The 17786-nt window shown below is 40.0% G+C and overlaps 2 protein-coding genes across 3 annotated transcripts in view; one reads left to right on the forward strand and one right to left on the reverse strand.

Moving 5' to 3' along the window:
* LOC131573740 (endosome/lysosome-associated apoptosis and autophagy regulator family member 2-like) overlaps positions 1 to 2978 on the forward strand; it is a 92578-nt gene extending 89600 nt beyond the window's left edge. The window contains exon 22 of the mRNA XM_058827965.1: positions 1910 to 2978. Within this exon, the coding sequence (XP_058683948.1) occupies positions 1910 to 1969 (60 nt within the window). The 3' untranslated portion in view covers positions 1970 to 2978. The remainder of the gene's footprint in view (positions 1 to 1909) is intronic.
* A 7944-nt stretch (positions 2979 to 10922) lies between these two features.
* The window catches only part of LOC131572810 (metabotropic glutamate receptor 3), a 44491-nt gene continuing 37627 nt past the window's right edge, over positions 10923 to 17786 (reverse strand). The window contains exons 3-4 of one of the 2 annotated variants that reach the window (XM_058826182.1): positions 16410 to 16584; positions 10923 to 11037 (exon numbers count right to left, since the gene is read on the reverse strand). In XM_058826182.1, coding sequence (XP_058682165.1) covers positions 10923 to 11037; positions 16410 to 16584 — 290 coding nt within the window. The remainder of the gene's footprint in view (positions 11038 to 16409; positions 16585 to 17786) is intronic. The other variant, XM_058826181.1, reaches the window with a different exon arrangement.

Genomic DNA, 17786 nt, shown 5'->3' on the forward strand with positions numbered 1-17786 from the left:
CTGTTATGATCAGGATAAAGGCAAATGGCATTTCCCCTTTCAAACAGTTTTGTTGAAGTGAGTTTCTTAGAAAGTCTATCAAAAGATCATAATAAAAAATAATTTTGAAGCATTGTACTCTATTGTCCAAATAATATCTCAGAATTTTGAGTTTTGAGATTTTTTTCCTTGTATACCTTTTTTTTTCTTTCTGTGATTGAATGCAATGTAATCAAAACTTGTGTGATCCCTTTCTTTTCCCTTATCCTCTCCTCTCCCTCTCCCTCTCTTCCTCTTCTCTCTTCCTTTTACTTTTTTTATTTGACTGGTATACTCTTGCCACACTACCTGCTCCTCAGAAATCCCTCCTAGGAGAAGTTACCATTGCACAGATAATGTGCAGAAGTTTTCCTTGACCCCAGCCTGACTATTTGTCCTGCAAAATCAATATTGTTCCTTGTGGAAGGGGGCAGAAATTCAATATTAATTCTTAATTCAATATTGAGAATATTGAAAATATAAATAAAATTACACCACATAAAATTTTCTGGTGATGTTGCAAAAATAGAAGTAAGCTTTAGTACTTCAGTATTCAGACAATTCGAATGCCTACTTGGAGTTTTTTAATGTTCCTATATCCACTGTAGCAGGCCTCATGAGTGTTCTCCTTTTTCAACAAGCTTGTCAGATATTTCTAGGCTTGTTCTTTTTTTTACTGCTAGATGACAATAGCTGGCAAACTTGCCTTCCAGTACCTCATTAGCTTACTCAGCTCTGTGTCCTGTATCCCTGCAGATAACTCAAATTTAATATATATTTATTGAAAACAAATGTTATAGGCATTGCTTTTCATTTATGCAAAAGATGAAGAAATTTATGTCCTGCTATATATGCATGTAAAATACAGAAAAAACACATAGAGGAAAACAGAGGAGTAAGAGGAGAAATGTAAAATGAGAGAGAAGGAAAATCTGCAGTATCCTTAACTGTATGTTCAAGCTTTAGGCTATGGCATTTCTCCCAGCATGTCACAAAGTTATCAGTGGGTTTGAGTACCCAAGGGATTGAGGGCTAGGCTTGTAATATAGAAAGGGATGACTTATTTTTAATGAGAAAATAGAAGCTAAATAATTACAAACCTGTTTCAGATTGGGGGCTGTTCTAGTTGTGTCTGTTGTTTCCACCGTGACAATACTAGGCTCTTCGGAACACAAATTTTTCACTAGATTAGCATAGGACAATTTCTCCCCTTCTTATGTCTGCACCAGGCTATCCTGATCTGTGTGAGATGGCTCTAAAAATCAGATTATGAAGGTAGTTTAAGACAGTTTGCAAACTATTTGGGTGTGTATGTCCACATTTCTGGCTCACCCTGATGCCTGCTGGCCAGATGGCCAAGGCTGTCACCCAGCAAATGAAAACAGAGAGAAAAGTCAACCCTCCAGCCCTGATTTTTTAAGATGGCAAATGATTTGTAGACTTGTTTTGTCTTGTGGTTCTCCCAGAGCAGGTGTTGTGATTGGATTCCAGGAGCAAGGCAGTGGTGTTCATACTCACATGCTATGCTTCAAGCACTTTATATATTGTGAGAAACACATTAATAAGTGATAATAACCATAGAGATGATTAACTTGCAATTCCCCAGCTCAGACTACCTGTCCTATTCTATGAAAATGAAATGCAGACTTTCCCTGTACCCTCTAAAATTAGTACCATGAACAATAGCTATAGCATGATTTTATTGTTTTTGAAAATTTTTACAGAATTAGTAATGTTATTAAATATAAAAGGGTCAGACGGTGCATTTAATTACTGTATTAAAAATAAAGTGAAGTTTTTGGCAAAGGATATTGAGAGAAGTGATTGTGCTGACTGCTGGACAGATTTTGAGGTAATCCAGTTGATGGGAACCTGTGTTTTCTGTTTGCAGGAAAAGGAAGATAATTTTGAATCTGTTCAGCTGAAATCTTCAAGATCCCAGAATATATGAAGAATTAATGCTGCCTTCAAAGAAACAAACCTAATTTCTATTTTTACAGGACCATATTTTAAACATATTCTGGCACACATTGTAGTGGTGATCTTGGTGAGAAATACTTGGCCATTTAGGAGGAAAGACGACAGAAAGCAAACCAGAAAATTGGATTGCCTTACCATGTGATTGAGTACCTTGCCAAAAAAAGAAAGCAGATGCTTGGATTCCATACTGGGAATGAAATTCAACTCAGGAAGAGATATACATACTGCAAATAACATGAATTTTTTGCATTCACCTGGGCAACGCTCAGGCATGCCATATGATTTATAGGTACCTTTCATTTCCTTCTCACTCCTTCTGTGCATATTCTAAGAAATAATTTTCAGAGAGGCCTGCAACCTCCTGCAAAGGTTGTCTGTTGTTGTTTACTGGCATAACTGTGAGTCTCTCTTGAAATCAAAATTTTAAATGGTACTTGGAATGAGCCTCAGGTGAGTTTTGAACTTTGGAAAATACTTTTGATTTTAATGCTTTGAAGGTCTGGATGGTCTGTGTAGACCTCTAATGCAAGAGGAATTGTGCTGCACCTTCAAATTGAACCCATTTTGGTGCCTAAGTCATGGCCATCAAGGTAAAACCTAGTGCTATTGAATTTAAACTTGGTAACAGCTGTTGTGTGAATTGTAGTTCTGGGCCCATGAGTTTATAGGCAGTAGCAGGTTCAAACCCTATAAGGAGATGTAAAGTGGTACCTACAGTGCAAGTTACACTTGTCCCTCTCTGAGGAAGCTTGTTTTAAGAGAGGTCTTTGGCCACTTCGGTTCAGTGTTCTCCTTTGGGCTGTGTAAATGTCACTTTTCCCAGGGCTGGGAACCAGCAAAGCCTGAAATCTGGAGGTACAGCAAAAATCTCAGCTTTTGAGATTCAGGGATCAGCTTTGTCAGTAGGAGGCGTGTTAGAAGTACTCGGCCTCCTTTATTCCTGGGCCCACGTGAGGAAGGGGGATGGATGGATTGATGGATGGATGGATGGATGGGTGGATGATGGATGGATGATGGATGGATGATGGATGGATGGGATGATGGATGGATGGGTGGATGATGGATGGATGGGTGGATTGATGTATGATGGATGATGGATGGATGATGGATGGATGGATGATGGATGGATGGGATGATGGATGGATGATGGATGATGGATGATGGATGGATGGATGGATGGATGGATGGATGGACAGATGATGGATGGATGATGGATGGATGATGGATAATGGATGGATGATGGATGGATGGGATGATGGATGGATGGGTGGATTGATGGATGGATGATGGATGGATGGATGATGGATGGATGATGGATGGATGGGATGATGGATGGATGGGTGGATTGATGGATGGATGGATGATGGATGGATGACGGATGGATGACGGATGATGGATGGGTGGATGGATGGGTGGGTGAATGGATGATGGATGGATGGGTGGGTGGATTGATGGATGGATGGATGATGGGTGGATTGATGGATGGATGGGTGGATGGATGGATGGATGGATGGATGATGGATGGATGACGGATGGATGATAGATGGATGGATGATGGATGGGTGGATGGATGGATGGATGATGGATGGATGATGGATGGATGGATGATGGATGATGGATGGATGGATGATGGATGGATGGGTGGGTGGATTGATGGATGGATGATGGATGGATGGGTGGGTGGATTGATGGATGGATGATGGAGGGATGATGGATGGATGATGGATGGATGGGATGATGGATGGATGGGTGGATTGATGGATGGATGATGGATGGATGATGGATGGATGGATGATGGATGGATGATGGATGGATGATGGATGGATGGATGATGGATGATGGATGGATGGATGATGGATGGATGGGTGGGTGGATTGATGGATGGATGATGGATGGATGGGTGGGTGGATTGATGGATGGATGATGGATGGATGATGGGTGGATTGATGGATGATGGATGGATGGGTGGATGGATGGATGATGGATGGATGATGGATGGATGATGGATGGATGATGGATGGATGTCCAGCAGAGCTGCGCATGGGTTAGGTACTTGCACAGCATCTAAATGCATCCAGTGTCAGTGGGAGTACCAGCTCTTGAGGAAAGGCACAACGTGGTGCCTTGGAAACTGGAGGCTAGGTGGGCTTTTCCATAAAATCAGCCATGTTATAAGCATGTGATCTTCATAACATCCACAGTAATAATTTCCTGAAGTTCCCTCTGAGGTCGAACTCAAAGGAATCTGAAACTTAGGCAACAAATATTTGAGTAAAATTATGCAAGACTTGGTTAGAGCCAGAGAAAATGAGCAATGATTCTAGTATTGACCTCTGGTCAGACTCATATTTCTATTACAGCAAATTTATGTGTATTGTGGAATGCAGCAAAACCAGAAAAGAGACATGGACAGAAATAGTCTTTTTACTATGAGGAATATAGATTTTTGATTTTATATGACTGAGCTAGGTCTATCAATAAAAGAGGGCCCACTTTTAGGTAAAATTTAAATTAAACAGAATTTTCTGCAGAAACTGAATTTTCTGGAGTATATTTTATTATACTCTAGACGTAGACAAAAAATTTATGAAGTTTAGTTTTTTTTTTTTCATTAGGGAAAATTCAGACTCGTTATTTTATAGTTCCAGTCAAAGAACACACACTTTGCTCTTTTGATGGGAGATCCTTCAGGCATCTTAACTGAAGTGGTGTACATTTTCTGTTGCTCTTGAAAAGGCACTTCACTTTCCCAACAAAGATTTTTATGGGGTAATGTTGAATGTATATTAAATACACATTCCTTTTTGTATATTTTGTACCATTGCACACTTATTATTGTACATTGTATTTGTTGTCATGATGTCATTTATATATGGTTGTCAAAGATGATATGCTCATAGAGTAAATGGTTATGGCTTTGGGATTTCACTTCTTGGATCTTTTATGATGAGGGTTTTTATGTTGTTGATTTTTATTCAACTAGTGTGTTGTAGCATCAAAGATATATATCTGATGGACATTCATAAAATAAAGTAAAAATATATTTGAAATTTTGGACTTGAGATGTTTGGTGGCACTGCAGGCTTTCCTGGACATTGCAGGTCTTCAGTCATGAGTAAAGCTTTTGACTCCCATCAAATTGCATTTGTCTACATCTCCTTTAATTTTTTCCCTTCTCTCTCCATATGTTTTCTCAGCCATAATTACAGTTCATTCTCCAGAACACCATTTATTTTTTCATCACTGAAAATATCCCTGTAATGCAGAAATGCCTTAATTTTTATGGACTATATTTAATTTGACTTAATACCACACAGATTTCATTTGGTTCCCTTCTCATTCCATTATGTTTTCCAAATAAAATGGAATGGAATTTTTTGACATCTGTGACAGACTATGCTGTATGACTCTTCTCAGCTCTGCTTCCAAATGGTTTGTCATGATGTTGTTGAACATTCTCCCAGGCAGTCTAATGGTTTGTCTGGTGCAGTACTAACATAGTGGGATGCAAACCAATACCATAGACTTAATTTACCTTAAAATAAGAAAACTGCATTTTCCAACAATTAAGTAAGTGTAAACTGAAATATTTCAGAGCTGACTTCTGCTATTCTTTTCTTTCTATTAAAGATGTAATAGAGAGGGGAAGTTTCCATTTTCCCATAAGAGACAAGTTTTGGAAGCCTTTAACAGTTCACTAAAAAATCAGCTGTCTGTGACCTCTTCTAGTGCTCTGCCAAAATATACTTACAGCAACCTCCCCCTTTTCTTCCACATGGAATCACATTAGAAAACTGTTATTTGGTGCCATAAAACAATGTGAATCAGTCTGTTATGTGTTCACTTGATTAAACGGAATACATTTTATTGCTGCATTTGCATGCTTTTCTTTGAAATCTGGAGTCAAGTAACTGAATCTCTTTGAGGCTTAAGCACATTTTAGTGGTGTATGTATAAATTCTTGGCAAATTAGCAGAACGTTATTGCCTCAGCTTTGACAGTGCTTGCTAGGGGGGAAATGCACAAAGAATGTGTTCTGGCTTGGCTCTAATTGTAATACAGAATACGATTGATTAAGGTTTGGGGAAAACTGTGTCTTAGAGCCACAGTGGGAAATTACTGAGTAGCTTCAATGATCTATAATCTTTGTTCAAAGAAGGGATTTGACTATTTGCTTTCAAAAAATAGGTCTGGGATTCTTTGATAGTAGAGGGGGAAGTTTGCAGGTTTTGTCCTTTCAGAGCCTGTAGTAGGTATAAAATAAAGGTACTTAATTACAATCAGATAGCAGCAGGTATCACAATTTAGGAGCCAGTGGTTGTTGACTTGTCTCCAGCAGTGGCCAACACAGATGCTTCAGTGTAAGTGTAGAAGCAGCTACAAATCATGCTGACACACCAGTGGGGATGACATTTCTTCCTCAGCAAGGAGTGCTGCTGGTTGGTCCATGTAATGAAGCATGGAGTACCTAAATAGCTGTTCTAGATAATCCACAACTTCTCTGGGAAGCACATTCTAGTCCCTCTCCACCCCCACAGTATTTTCTCCTAGCATGTAATATAAATATCCCCTGTTTTGGTTCAAAACCATTCCCTCTTGACTATTACTATCTGCCCATATAAAAAGTAACTTTTTAATAAGCCCCCATTAGGTACTGGAAGGCTGCAATGAGGTGTCCCCAGAGCCTTCTCTTGTCAGTGATATCCTCAAGAGAACTGCTGTGAAGTTCTGCTTATCTTTGGTGGTGTTCTCTCAGTCTCTCCTGTTGTGTGCTACATTCACTGAATTCCCTTGTTATTTCTTGTTGAAGACTTCTGACCTGTGCTGTTTTGGTAAGATGTAAGGGGAGAGGAGTAGAAATAAAAGGAAGTCAGGCTCATCCAGAATATGTAGTGTGTGTCACAGTGTACAGTGACATCCCCAGTCACCTGGCTGGATGTGCCCACACTGAATTTGTGCAGCAGGAACGAAGAAGACACAAGAATGGAGTTGATCATAGGTTGCCATTGTGTTTTGGTTGTTCCTCTGTATCTGTAGAGTAGGAGCTCATCAGGAAAAATTCTGTAAGGTCTGTGAGGCTGCTGCTGTAACAGCACCCAAAAGCCACAGCAGGGTTTTGTGGTGTGTTTTTGCTCTTTGCATCCTTTTACTCTTGCAAAACAAGCCCAGCCTGGTCCTGGCCTTTTCTTCCTGCAGTAAGAAAGCTCAGTTTTGCCTGTGTTTGTGTTTCTGAGTAGCTTTGAGCTGGCTCTGGATAAACAGCTTTTGCCTTTTGTCTTGCAGACTGCAGGAATTAATGGCAGCAAAGACATCAGACTGTGTTTGCTGATGAGCTAAGGGTTTGTTATGGTCTCCCTTACTTAATTGGGTGAAAGATTGCAGTGGAAATATCCTTAAACAAAGCTGAAATTTCTGAGTGTGGTCAGGATATTTTGGACATCTTTTTTTCTGATTTCTGGAATTTGTTCCATTCTGGGACAACATAATATATCTTAAATAGCTTTTGATTTTTCAATTTGAAAAGACAATTCATTTTTAAATTGGTTTGGCTGTGGGTGAAACCAGCTGTGTTCAATTAATTAAGGAAAAACAATCGCTTGAAGAAAAAATAAAATATTTTGGGTTTCCATAGTAGACTTTGGCCTTGTTTTCAGAATTCATTAAAGATTTTTAAAACCAAACAACTCTTTTAGAAAAATCAAACCACCCAAAACCACACCACAACCCATGAACAAAAGAAACCAAACCCACAAACCTTGTTTATTTCAGATTGGCCTGCAATAAACTTTTTGAGTCTTATTTTTCTATTCTGCCAATAAATTAAAAAAGTGATCAGATTTTCACAAACCTTTCTGCAATTGTGATTTTTATCAGAGAGCTGAAGTACTGAATAAAAAACTAAAGTTTTCTTCAGCCTCCATTTAGGCTGGGTAGATGCTTGTAGATTCTGGGTTAAGCCTTGCCCCCATTCACAGCATTTCCTCTGATTTCAGCATTTTACTCCTGAGTGTGCAGGGCTCAGAGCAGTGTGATTACTCTCAAGGCTCACAGCCAGGGTACTTGTCACAGGGAACTGTGACAGGACCCCTTCTGCTTTGAGGTGAATTGCTCAAATCTTTAAATATGATGGGAGCAGTAGACTAGAAAAGGTTTTTAGTCAAAACTCAAGTTTTACATGAGTGGGTACAAAAACTGTTATAAATAGAGAAATTAAAATAGTGATGTGAGACAGCAACAGAGAAAAAAAAATTACAATTCCCTTTCTTAAAAGGTTTTTATGCAAGTATGGTGTGGAAAGCCAAATATTGTCATTTTCCTTTTCTGTTCTGCTGTGTTTTGAAACTGGATTACTTCATCAGGCAATACCAAACAATCTGCATCTGTGGACAGCCAACGGAAAGTAGTGAAAAGCTTTCAAGACAAAGCCAAATAAAGTACAGTAATATCAGGAGCATTCAGTGGGGATAGAAGTCCAGAGCTCTTCATGTTTTGGTTGTTGGGTTGGTTTTTTTTTATGAAAACCCCACATGCAAGTGGTTTGAAGCCAACTAAGTATTCATAGCAGGTGTTCAGACACAGACACTGGGTCATTTTCTCAATAGTGCTATCAAAATGAATGAAAACTCCAGCACAGTGAGATCATCACCTGCTATAAATTAACTTCAGTAATGTCAATTTTCATTCTGGGGCTGGAATTCATCTGACACAATGCCTTAATTTTTAGTGCAAACTCTGTGATCTGAGCAATCTGTGCTCGCCTTTGTTTGGAGAGTTTCATCCCTGCCTGAAGTGTCTGCCTGAGACAAGCCGGGAGAATTATGCCTACTTCCTTCCACTGAGTACAAAGGGAGAGGGGCTGACAATCTCAGATGTAGCTATCTACTTAGTCCTTGTAAACAATGAGTGTTAGATGAGGTGGATTTGACCCTGATTGTGGCTTTCCATAAAAATTGAGAAGAAACTCTCATTGGCCTAGGCATTTTTAAGAGCTCCATAAAGACAAGACATCAGATTTATGGTCAGATATTCTGATCTTTTGTCACACTGTGACCAGCCTCTTTGTCCACAAAAGAACACTCCAAAGTCAAATGAATGTAGCTGCCCAACCTGAGGTGTTTCAAGAGGCCTTGATTTGGAAAGGAAGACTCCCTGACTGTCAAAACTTGACCCTGGGCCCTGCATCAAGGTGGGAAACAAGCCAGAAACATCAGGTGTGCCAGAGGTTGTGGAGAGGAAGAAGCTGAATGCAGAGCTCTGCAGGTAGGGTGGGCTGGTCTATGCCCATCCTGGGGAACGTCACAGAGATTCCTGTTCTGGACAACTCCATGGTGCAGAGGCTTAAATGACTACCTCTGTCATGGAAGCATTGACATCAAGAGGTCTTTGCTGGTGGATGTGTGGATGTTTAGAAAATACAAGCATCCATCATTGAGTAGGAATTTTAAGAACCTGCATCTTTAATTTTTGCATTCCAAATAACAGCTGCTTCTTTTGCCAGTTCAGCCCTGTAGGACTTGCAGCTTTCCAGAAATGTGTGAAAAACTCTGCAAATGCAGGAGAATTGGGCTCCAGAGAACATGTTCATCCCACACTATGTATCCACAGTGTCTGACTTTCAAGCCTTGCTGGTCTTTCCTTTGAAGTCAATGAGAATTTTGCTATTGACCTCAGCTGGAATGAGATCAGTGGGGACAAGCCCTTAGGTAAATATGCTCAGGGACATTAATCAAAGGTGTGTTTGTTTCCTTAATGACTTTTTGGATCTGGCAGAAGAGAGGATTTCAGATTTTTTCAACAGAGTGAGGGCAGCTTTAAGAGTGCAGTTTCAAAAGCCAGACTTTTAAGGTATTTTGCAATTGTCTAAGTAGGTGGTATGTGTGTCTTACAGCATTTGGTTTGAATGCAAAGGTTATGCCAGAGATGGGTGTAAATGTCCCCTGCATTTCTCTTTTTTGACTTTCTGGTCTCTGTGGTGCTCCATTTACCCTTCACAGAATTGTTGATGCAAAGAAAAAGCTGAACCAGCTTTGTTTTGGATAGAGGTATTAAACAGTCTTAGCTAATTTTGTGACAGATTTTCTTCCAAGCTAATCTAAATTCTCTTTGTTTTTATATGCTACCAGTCTATTGTGTGCATGAGAGCATTTAGTCATGCCAAATGAGTGAACCAGGAGTCAAAATTTTTTTGCTAATATCTCATTAAGATGAAATTAGACATTTTCACTTTTGAAAATTACCCTATCTTTTAATAACAGAAAAAGAAATTGAGATGCTTGAATAATGCGGGAGGTTTAAGAGGGAATTTCTACGTGACCTTGAAAAAGCATCAATCATAAGCACATATATTGTGATATGGATTTTATAGCACAGGCACCAACCAACACACAAATACCTGTGTACACACGCTCCAGACTTTTTATCCTTTTACCTAACCTACTCTCTAGAAAAATGTAATGACCTTGAGAGAGTAAGGAACAAAAATGAAACCATGCTGAAAAACTTTTATCTTTTTATTATTGGTGCCTTTACATTAATACTGCTGTTTTGTGCTGAGAAAACCAATCTGTTACACGTACGGTAACTGTAACATACAACATAGAAATGCAGTCTAAGTTAATTACAACAAGGAGCTACAAAAAAAATTCGTAGGAAAGAAGTCACCTAACATTGCAACTGTGCTTGCAACAATCACTCCCTTACTGCAGGACTATGCACATAGTGAACCATGGTTATTTACATGTCCCTTACAACCGTTAACAACAGAAGGGCTAAAATCAGTCTAAAAAGTTCCAGAACGTCACTATATACTGTACAATCCTCAAAAATAATTTATTACACTGTTTCTAAAAAAAGGTACTAATTTTGCTTGGATGTCTTTTGTTTTCTGGTGTTCTCTGGAGTGCACAACATGTGCAAAATTTTGCCTAACAGTCTAAAAACTCAAGAACTGAACCACGAGCCACAATCACAGAGACGAAGTGGTGGAGTCCAGAACTTCCCTCCCGTTGCACACGGTTGGCACATACATACTGGCAGATGCTGGAAGAGAAAGAGAGGGAAAAATCAACTGACTTCTGCACAGCAAAAAGGGGCAACACACAGGATTAGAATTTGTGTTGGTCTGGACCATCTCACCCCACTTAACCAAGGTGCCCAGTGAAGAGTCACTGCCTATGTCAGCAGCAGAGCTGATGGAGGTGCTGCTTGCATCCCTGCATGGCAACTCAGACCTCAGGCTGAAGCATCCTCTGAAGAAACCTGATTTCCCCTGACTGCCCACTGGGAGCACAGAGGGTGATTACACTTCTCCAAGAAGCATTGGAATAAAATACATTATTTTTATTTTTTTTAATGATTCTGTGCCACTGGGTCTCACTTTGTAGCACTTTGCATGGTAGTGTGAATTAATAAATATATAATAGTGCTAAAAATACCTCTGCAGAAAAAAGTGAACCTTTGAATCTTTTGTTTTATTGGCAAGAATTGCTAAGGTCTGATACTTTGAGCTTTCACATAATTGGAGCGGACATTAATGAAGGAAATACATGTAGTTTTAAGTCTGGGAGATAATCTACCCTATTAGAATTCTGTGTCAATGACCTTTTAATTAATAAAAATAAGAACATATTGGGTGAAGAAACTTTTTAATAACTGACTTTAAAAGCAAGATTATTTCTCACCTAATCCCAGAATAATTTCTGCCTATAATACACTTCACTTCTAGAAGCTGTGGATCAGGATTCAGTATGCATACAGAGGTGAGAACCAGATTCTGATAAACTTGTTTATATGGTATAACATTTTATACATCAGATTTTCATTGCTTTAGTGTTATTAGGTGACAACTGAACCTAACAATCTATTTCTGAATGTATTTGTATTTTGAGCAGAGAATGTATTACCCTATTTTGCTTATTAAGTCTTGTGGATTTTAATTTAAAAGGAAACTGCTTGTTGTTCATCTTTTATCCATTTTATCCATTGGGCATCAGGAATGCGTTTTCAGGTGCTCAATGACATCTCTGCTCAGGGCACCAGAAAGCTGCTTTTTGAAAGATACATTAGGTTAATGGTGACAGTGACCCAGAGAAATGTGATGCCTTCATCAAAGAAAACACATGGCAAGCAATGACTTAGTAAACTCAATCATCCAGTGTAAATTTATGCAGCTGACAAGGGCATGCTCAATCTTCCACATCTGGTGCTGGCTGCACTTTCAGTTGCACACAGGCTCTGTAAAGATGCTCAGTATAATTTTTAGGAAAAAATATTCTTTCTTCCAATCAGCTGGTATTTTTCACTCTCATTGACTGAATAAATATTTAATGGAAAACAGAATAGCTTTAATAAAAGAACTTTGGAGGCATCTACTGGACTAACCTACTGCTCATGGGGCAGGACATCTTCCTGAAACAAGAGACCCAAGAATGAGCCCCTCTTCTGGATCGGGCCAATGGAATTTGATCTCACAACATGGATGTGTGTTGTGAGTCAGAGGTGTGGAGCAACTGTTGTATGTAAAAGACCACAGGGCATCACGTCTGTGATTTATAAAAATTAATTTGTATTTTGTATTCTGTTTTTAACTGGCTATAATGTGGCAGCACAATGACCTTAATTTTTCTTGTTGTTATTACTATTTCTACTTTTTGTTAAAAAATAGAAAAATCAGTTCTGCTCAGGAAACCTGATTCAAATCCCTGTTCTACTGCAGTATGGCTACAGGCAAAAGCATTTTGTTTCCATGAACATCAGTCACTTAACCAGAATTTTTTTAGCTTCAGGCTTTTTTTTTGAAGTCCAACACACTGACAAGCATGAATAGCTCAAATACTATGGTAACTGGGTCAGGAGGATATAAAAATTGGACAGAAATATATGGTGGTAGGCGAGAAATGAGTGGTCTTGCCTTTTAAGTTTCCAGGCTTCCTGCACAGCATGCACCTCTCTTCTAGTGCTGGGATGCAGTTATTAACTCTGCTGGGTGGAGTAAAGTGTTCACACCGAGCATCCAGCTCTCCTGAGACAGAACAAAAGACCTTGCTTTTCACTACAAACCTCAGCAGTGTTAATCACTGGCCCTGCAGGGTTCTGAGCTGCACTCTGTGTCTTACAGCAGCTGCCAAGGGCTTTCCTGGAATACTGCTGGATATGCAAGAGACACTTCACCTTCACTTTGTGTTGAGACCAAGGACAAAAGTGTGACATCAGCAGAAGTTGTGATTTGGCTCAAGTTCATGCTTTTGATCTCCCTCTTCCTGGCTGTCCCTCATTTTGCTTAGATAATCCAAGGAAAAGAACCAGAGGTACAATGCAGGAGCCTGGCACTACCATGGTGACCTTGCAGCTTTGCCTACACAGCCAAGAACAGGCAGATCTGAATTTGCTGTCAGTGTGCCACTTAGGATCAGAGAGTCACAGAATATCCTGGCTTGGAAGGGACCCACAAGGACCATTGAGTCCAATTCCTGGCTGAGCACAGGGCAACCCCAAGAATGACACCACGTGCCTGAGAGCATTGTCTCCTCTACCCATGCTCACAGCTGGACAACTGTGAGTTAATCTCACAGTTGTATATCAAATTGTATCAGGTGTAGTTTGGAGCCAGGCCTGGGAAAATAAATTCAGAGGGAAAAAAAAATGCCAGTCTGGCTATAAATAGTAGGTTCAATTCTCCTTCTGACCCCTGAGCAGGCCACCTGGAGGAGCTGAGCTCTGTGTGCAGTTCTCCATGCCGATGTAACTTGGATAAATGACATCTGAGTGTGGAAGCTTAGTCTGAATCATGAAGGTGCTTATGAATTCAGGAAGGTGAGTTCTCTGTGAAGATTTATGGGTGCTGAAGCACATAAAAGAGGAAAACAGGAGAAAATCCTAATGAGTGAGATGCTACTGGGGCAGCAGAACTTAGCATGCTGCTAAATGGGAATTTTCAGAACCAAAACAATGTGTACAAAGATATACATTTCAAAACATGTCATATACCTAAACACACTCTTACCCTGCCTCAATTTGGCTTAAATATATATATATACATATATTTATATTTTATAAATAAAATAAATATATATGTATATTTTGGTGTGTATATATATATTTTTCAACTATCAAAAAGATCAGAGCTTGACACTAACACTTGGACTACCCAAAAGCATTATGAATGTCACCTTTTCTCAGAGTGTTTGACCAGTTCTCATGGTTCAGGAAGCTGTGTTAAAAACTGTCTGTGTGTTACTTGCTGTTCAAGAACCACTATGCTCACGGCATTCCTGACTGAAGAGGTGGTGGCAGCCCTGAGATGCAATGGAGGTGGGAATCCATGGAGATGGGAAAAACACTGACCTCTAGAGCTCTGATAATGCATAAAACTTGGCTTTCCAAAGTTGCTAGAATGCCCTAAAGCTAATTTTGATGAGTTTGATATTAAGTTTTTGAATGACAGAAATGCCATTGAGACCAAAATACAAACAAGCTGACAGCCCCAGAAGTGGTAAGAGGAATACTTTAGACAAAGATTAGGACCAATTTGAATGGCAACCTTTTTGGAGTTTTTCAAATAACTAAACAGTTAAGAAACATAATAGAAATTTATTTAAAACAATTTAAAAATTAGTGGAAGGGTGTAAGGGAAGATTTTTCATCCTGGAAATATTGTGACTGTGATAGACAGTGTTATTTTCCCAAATAATTGTCGTAGATGGAAACTATAGGGCTGTTTCCTTTGTAACGTGATGGACATTTTAGCCCTATTTCCATGTCTTTCCATCGTCTAAAAAGTCCAACAAGGGGAGCAGCCTAATTCAATTAGGTGTAAGCAGTAAAAGTAAATAACTGCAGCAACCTTTCTAAACAATGAAGTCATAAGAGATTGTAAGTCTGGATTTTTATGCTTTTCTTAATGTCCTCAAGCTGTTTGCGAGCCTGAAAATGCAGGTTTTAAAGTGAAGATGTGCACTGAGGATGTCACTCAGTTGCATGTTTGCACATGTGTTTACACGTGTTTTAATGTAGCCATTAAAATGAAAGTATAAAATTCCAAAATGCAACCCAGAATCCAAAGTATTTATGAATCAAAATTATTTCTAAGCTCATTCCATAGGATGATAGTATTAAAAAACTTGGAAAGACCACTTACACAAAATTGATAAAGAATGAAAAAAATCTCATGGGACTTACCATTTCACCAAGGGACCACACTTCTAAGAGTTTTTAGAATTGATTGGTCTTTTGGGAGTGTTCAGCACTTCAGGCACATAGTGCCATGTCATTAAATTTTCCAGAACAGCAAGGAGTGTTTGCTCTCTGGTGTCAGGACTGGATGCAGCCCTGACTGAGGAAACTGGGGACCTATAGAGCCACATGGCTGAGCTCTTGTTAAGGAACCCTAGGCATTCCTGCACAGTGTGTTTTGGGATTGGAGAGCCAGGGATGGCTGGGATCCCTTCACTTCCCAATCCCTGTTAACGTGATACATAGCAGGGTGACAAGTTACTTCCATGCTCTGTCTGAAATCTGAAGTGCCAAAGCTTTTGAGACAATTTTGAAATTTAAGTGACACTCAAAAACCTCAGGCTAATTTATTGTGAACTTACTGGAAAAGCCTTGCTTTTGTCCCCCCTTTCCTCTCTCTCTTATTCCCTTCCTCTTCACAGTTGTAGAGTGCTTTTCAAGTAGATTTCCAGGGTGGGCATGCTGTACAGAGAGCTCTGTGAATCGGCTCCCATTTTTGATCAGTTAGTTAAGCTAGACAAAGAAAAAAATCCGAACAAATATACATGTGACCTATTTTTTTTTTTTTTTTGTAATCCATAAAACTCTCTGAGCAGCTCACCCAGAAAAGGTGTGACAGCCTCAAAATAAAATCACAGCTGTGAACCTGCTTGTGATGAAGAGAGTGAAGATAAGGGAAAGAAGGGAATCAGAGCAACTGAGTTGTCCTTGCAGCAGAACACCGATTGCTTTGCCAGGCTGTGGCACTGACAAAGGCTATTGATCATGCTCTGCAGAGAGATGCAGTTTATGGCATCCCTCGGATGCATTTTCTGCAGACTTGGAGCCTTTCCTCAGGGTGCAGGTGATGAGCCATTGAGAGCACGCTGCGCTGTGGCCCAGATCCTGTCAGTGTGCTGCTCTGACAGGAGTACTCCAAGGCAATCTGCTCCTGTCTCACTGCCAGAGACACAGAGACACAGGGGATGCTTGGTGTGTGCAGCAGGCTGGAGCCAGTGCCTGCCAAAAACTTTCAGTGAGCTCCAGAGCAGGCTCTGAGCTGACTCCCATGCGAGGGGGATGAGTTTTCCTCTCCAGACACGAGGGAAATGACACTTTCACAGGGTTACATAGTTCAGCCCACCTTGTCTTTACCCGAACTCACCACAACCCCACAGAAAGGTGTCAGGCTTGTTACTTACACTGTGAGTAAGTGGTCCCGGTCCCACTGACACTGAACCTGTTGAGGTGGAGCCTGTGAGTGACCACGTTCTTCTGGGGCTGGAAAAGGATGATGTGCACCTTGGGTGCAAACAAGCAGCCCAGCACAACAAAGCCACTGAGACTCACAGAGATGCACATGGTGGTGGTTTGCACCTAGGAGAGAGTGGGCACAAAGCACTGTGTTTCAGTATGGAAAGCTCTGAAATGCAAAATATTAGAAACATTTCTACATAGCAGCATGAACCACAGTCCTGGGGGTTTGCACTGGTGCAGGCTGGTGTGAATCTCTGTTGCATCCTTATAATTCCCAATCCCTGTATCATGGGAATGAGGTGCTGGTGCTGGTGGTGCCCTGTGTGTCTCCATGTCAGAGAGATTGAGTGTGTTCTCCCTCGTTTCAGCACAGAAAGGATAGATCTGCTCTCTTTCTCTCCTACCCTTGGTCTCTAACCTCATCAGAGTTAATACTTGTCATGCAATATCTGAGCAGTGTTGGCTGCAGGGGGAACCAGCTCACACATAGTGTACATTATGTGGGTTTACATCAGGGGTCTCATGCAAAGCATCCATCTGAAACCAGTTTGGTCTAAAGCTCTAGCCCTAACCAGAGAACTTGAGTAAGCCCTTGCAGAAATATAGGTGTGATTTGGAGTAAAGATAATATCTGGTGACTGTTTTCAGACTGGGTCTGAAAAGTGTCTTGATTTTGAGATCTCACTTTTTGGGCTCAGAAATGAATTGTTTGTAAGGCTGCAGGATTTTAGAATAATTGCCTTGGGGCATTTGTTAGTGTAACTTTGCTGGCACTGTCTATCTTTTATGCTTTTTATTCAATAGTATAACTAGGTGCCAGTTTACTGCCTCATTTTCAGTTTATATTCTTTCCTTCCAAGCAGATTGCTTAATTAAGATGTTGAATTAAATTGCTTTAAACTCTACTGCTTAATTTGAATGATTATACATCTATGGATCATTTTTCCTTAGTTATACTCCTGCAGTTCTTTGAGATTATCCCTCTTCCGTGGGAATGCTTCTCATATCTCCTGAAATGTCAGAAATAATTTGTGCAAATTGGAAAATAGAGTGGGGAATGGACATTGTTGCTTTTCTTATATACTGAGCACAATTGGTGTTTTGTCATCAATGAGAATAATTAATGTGATCATTTAATAATCACTCTTTGCACAACGTGGATGTTGCAAACACCATGAAATGTGCTCAGCTTTCACAGGGTGAGCGAACATGGAAGATCTAACAGAGCCTGCATGAGAAAGGAACACTTTCACATTCGGCTTTACCTCTACATTTTGTCCACAGACCTGTGCTGTCAGGTCAGGTAAATATGGAACTGGGTG

The sequence above is a fragment of the Poecile atricapillus genome, chromosome Z, assembly GCF_030490865.1.
Source record: "Poecile atricapillus isolate bPoeAtr1 chromosome Z, bPoeAtr1.hap1, whole genome shotgun sequence".
Taxonomy (NCBI): Eukaryota; Metazoa; Chordata; class Aves; order Passeriformes; family Paridae; genus Poecile; species Poecile atricapillus.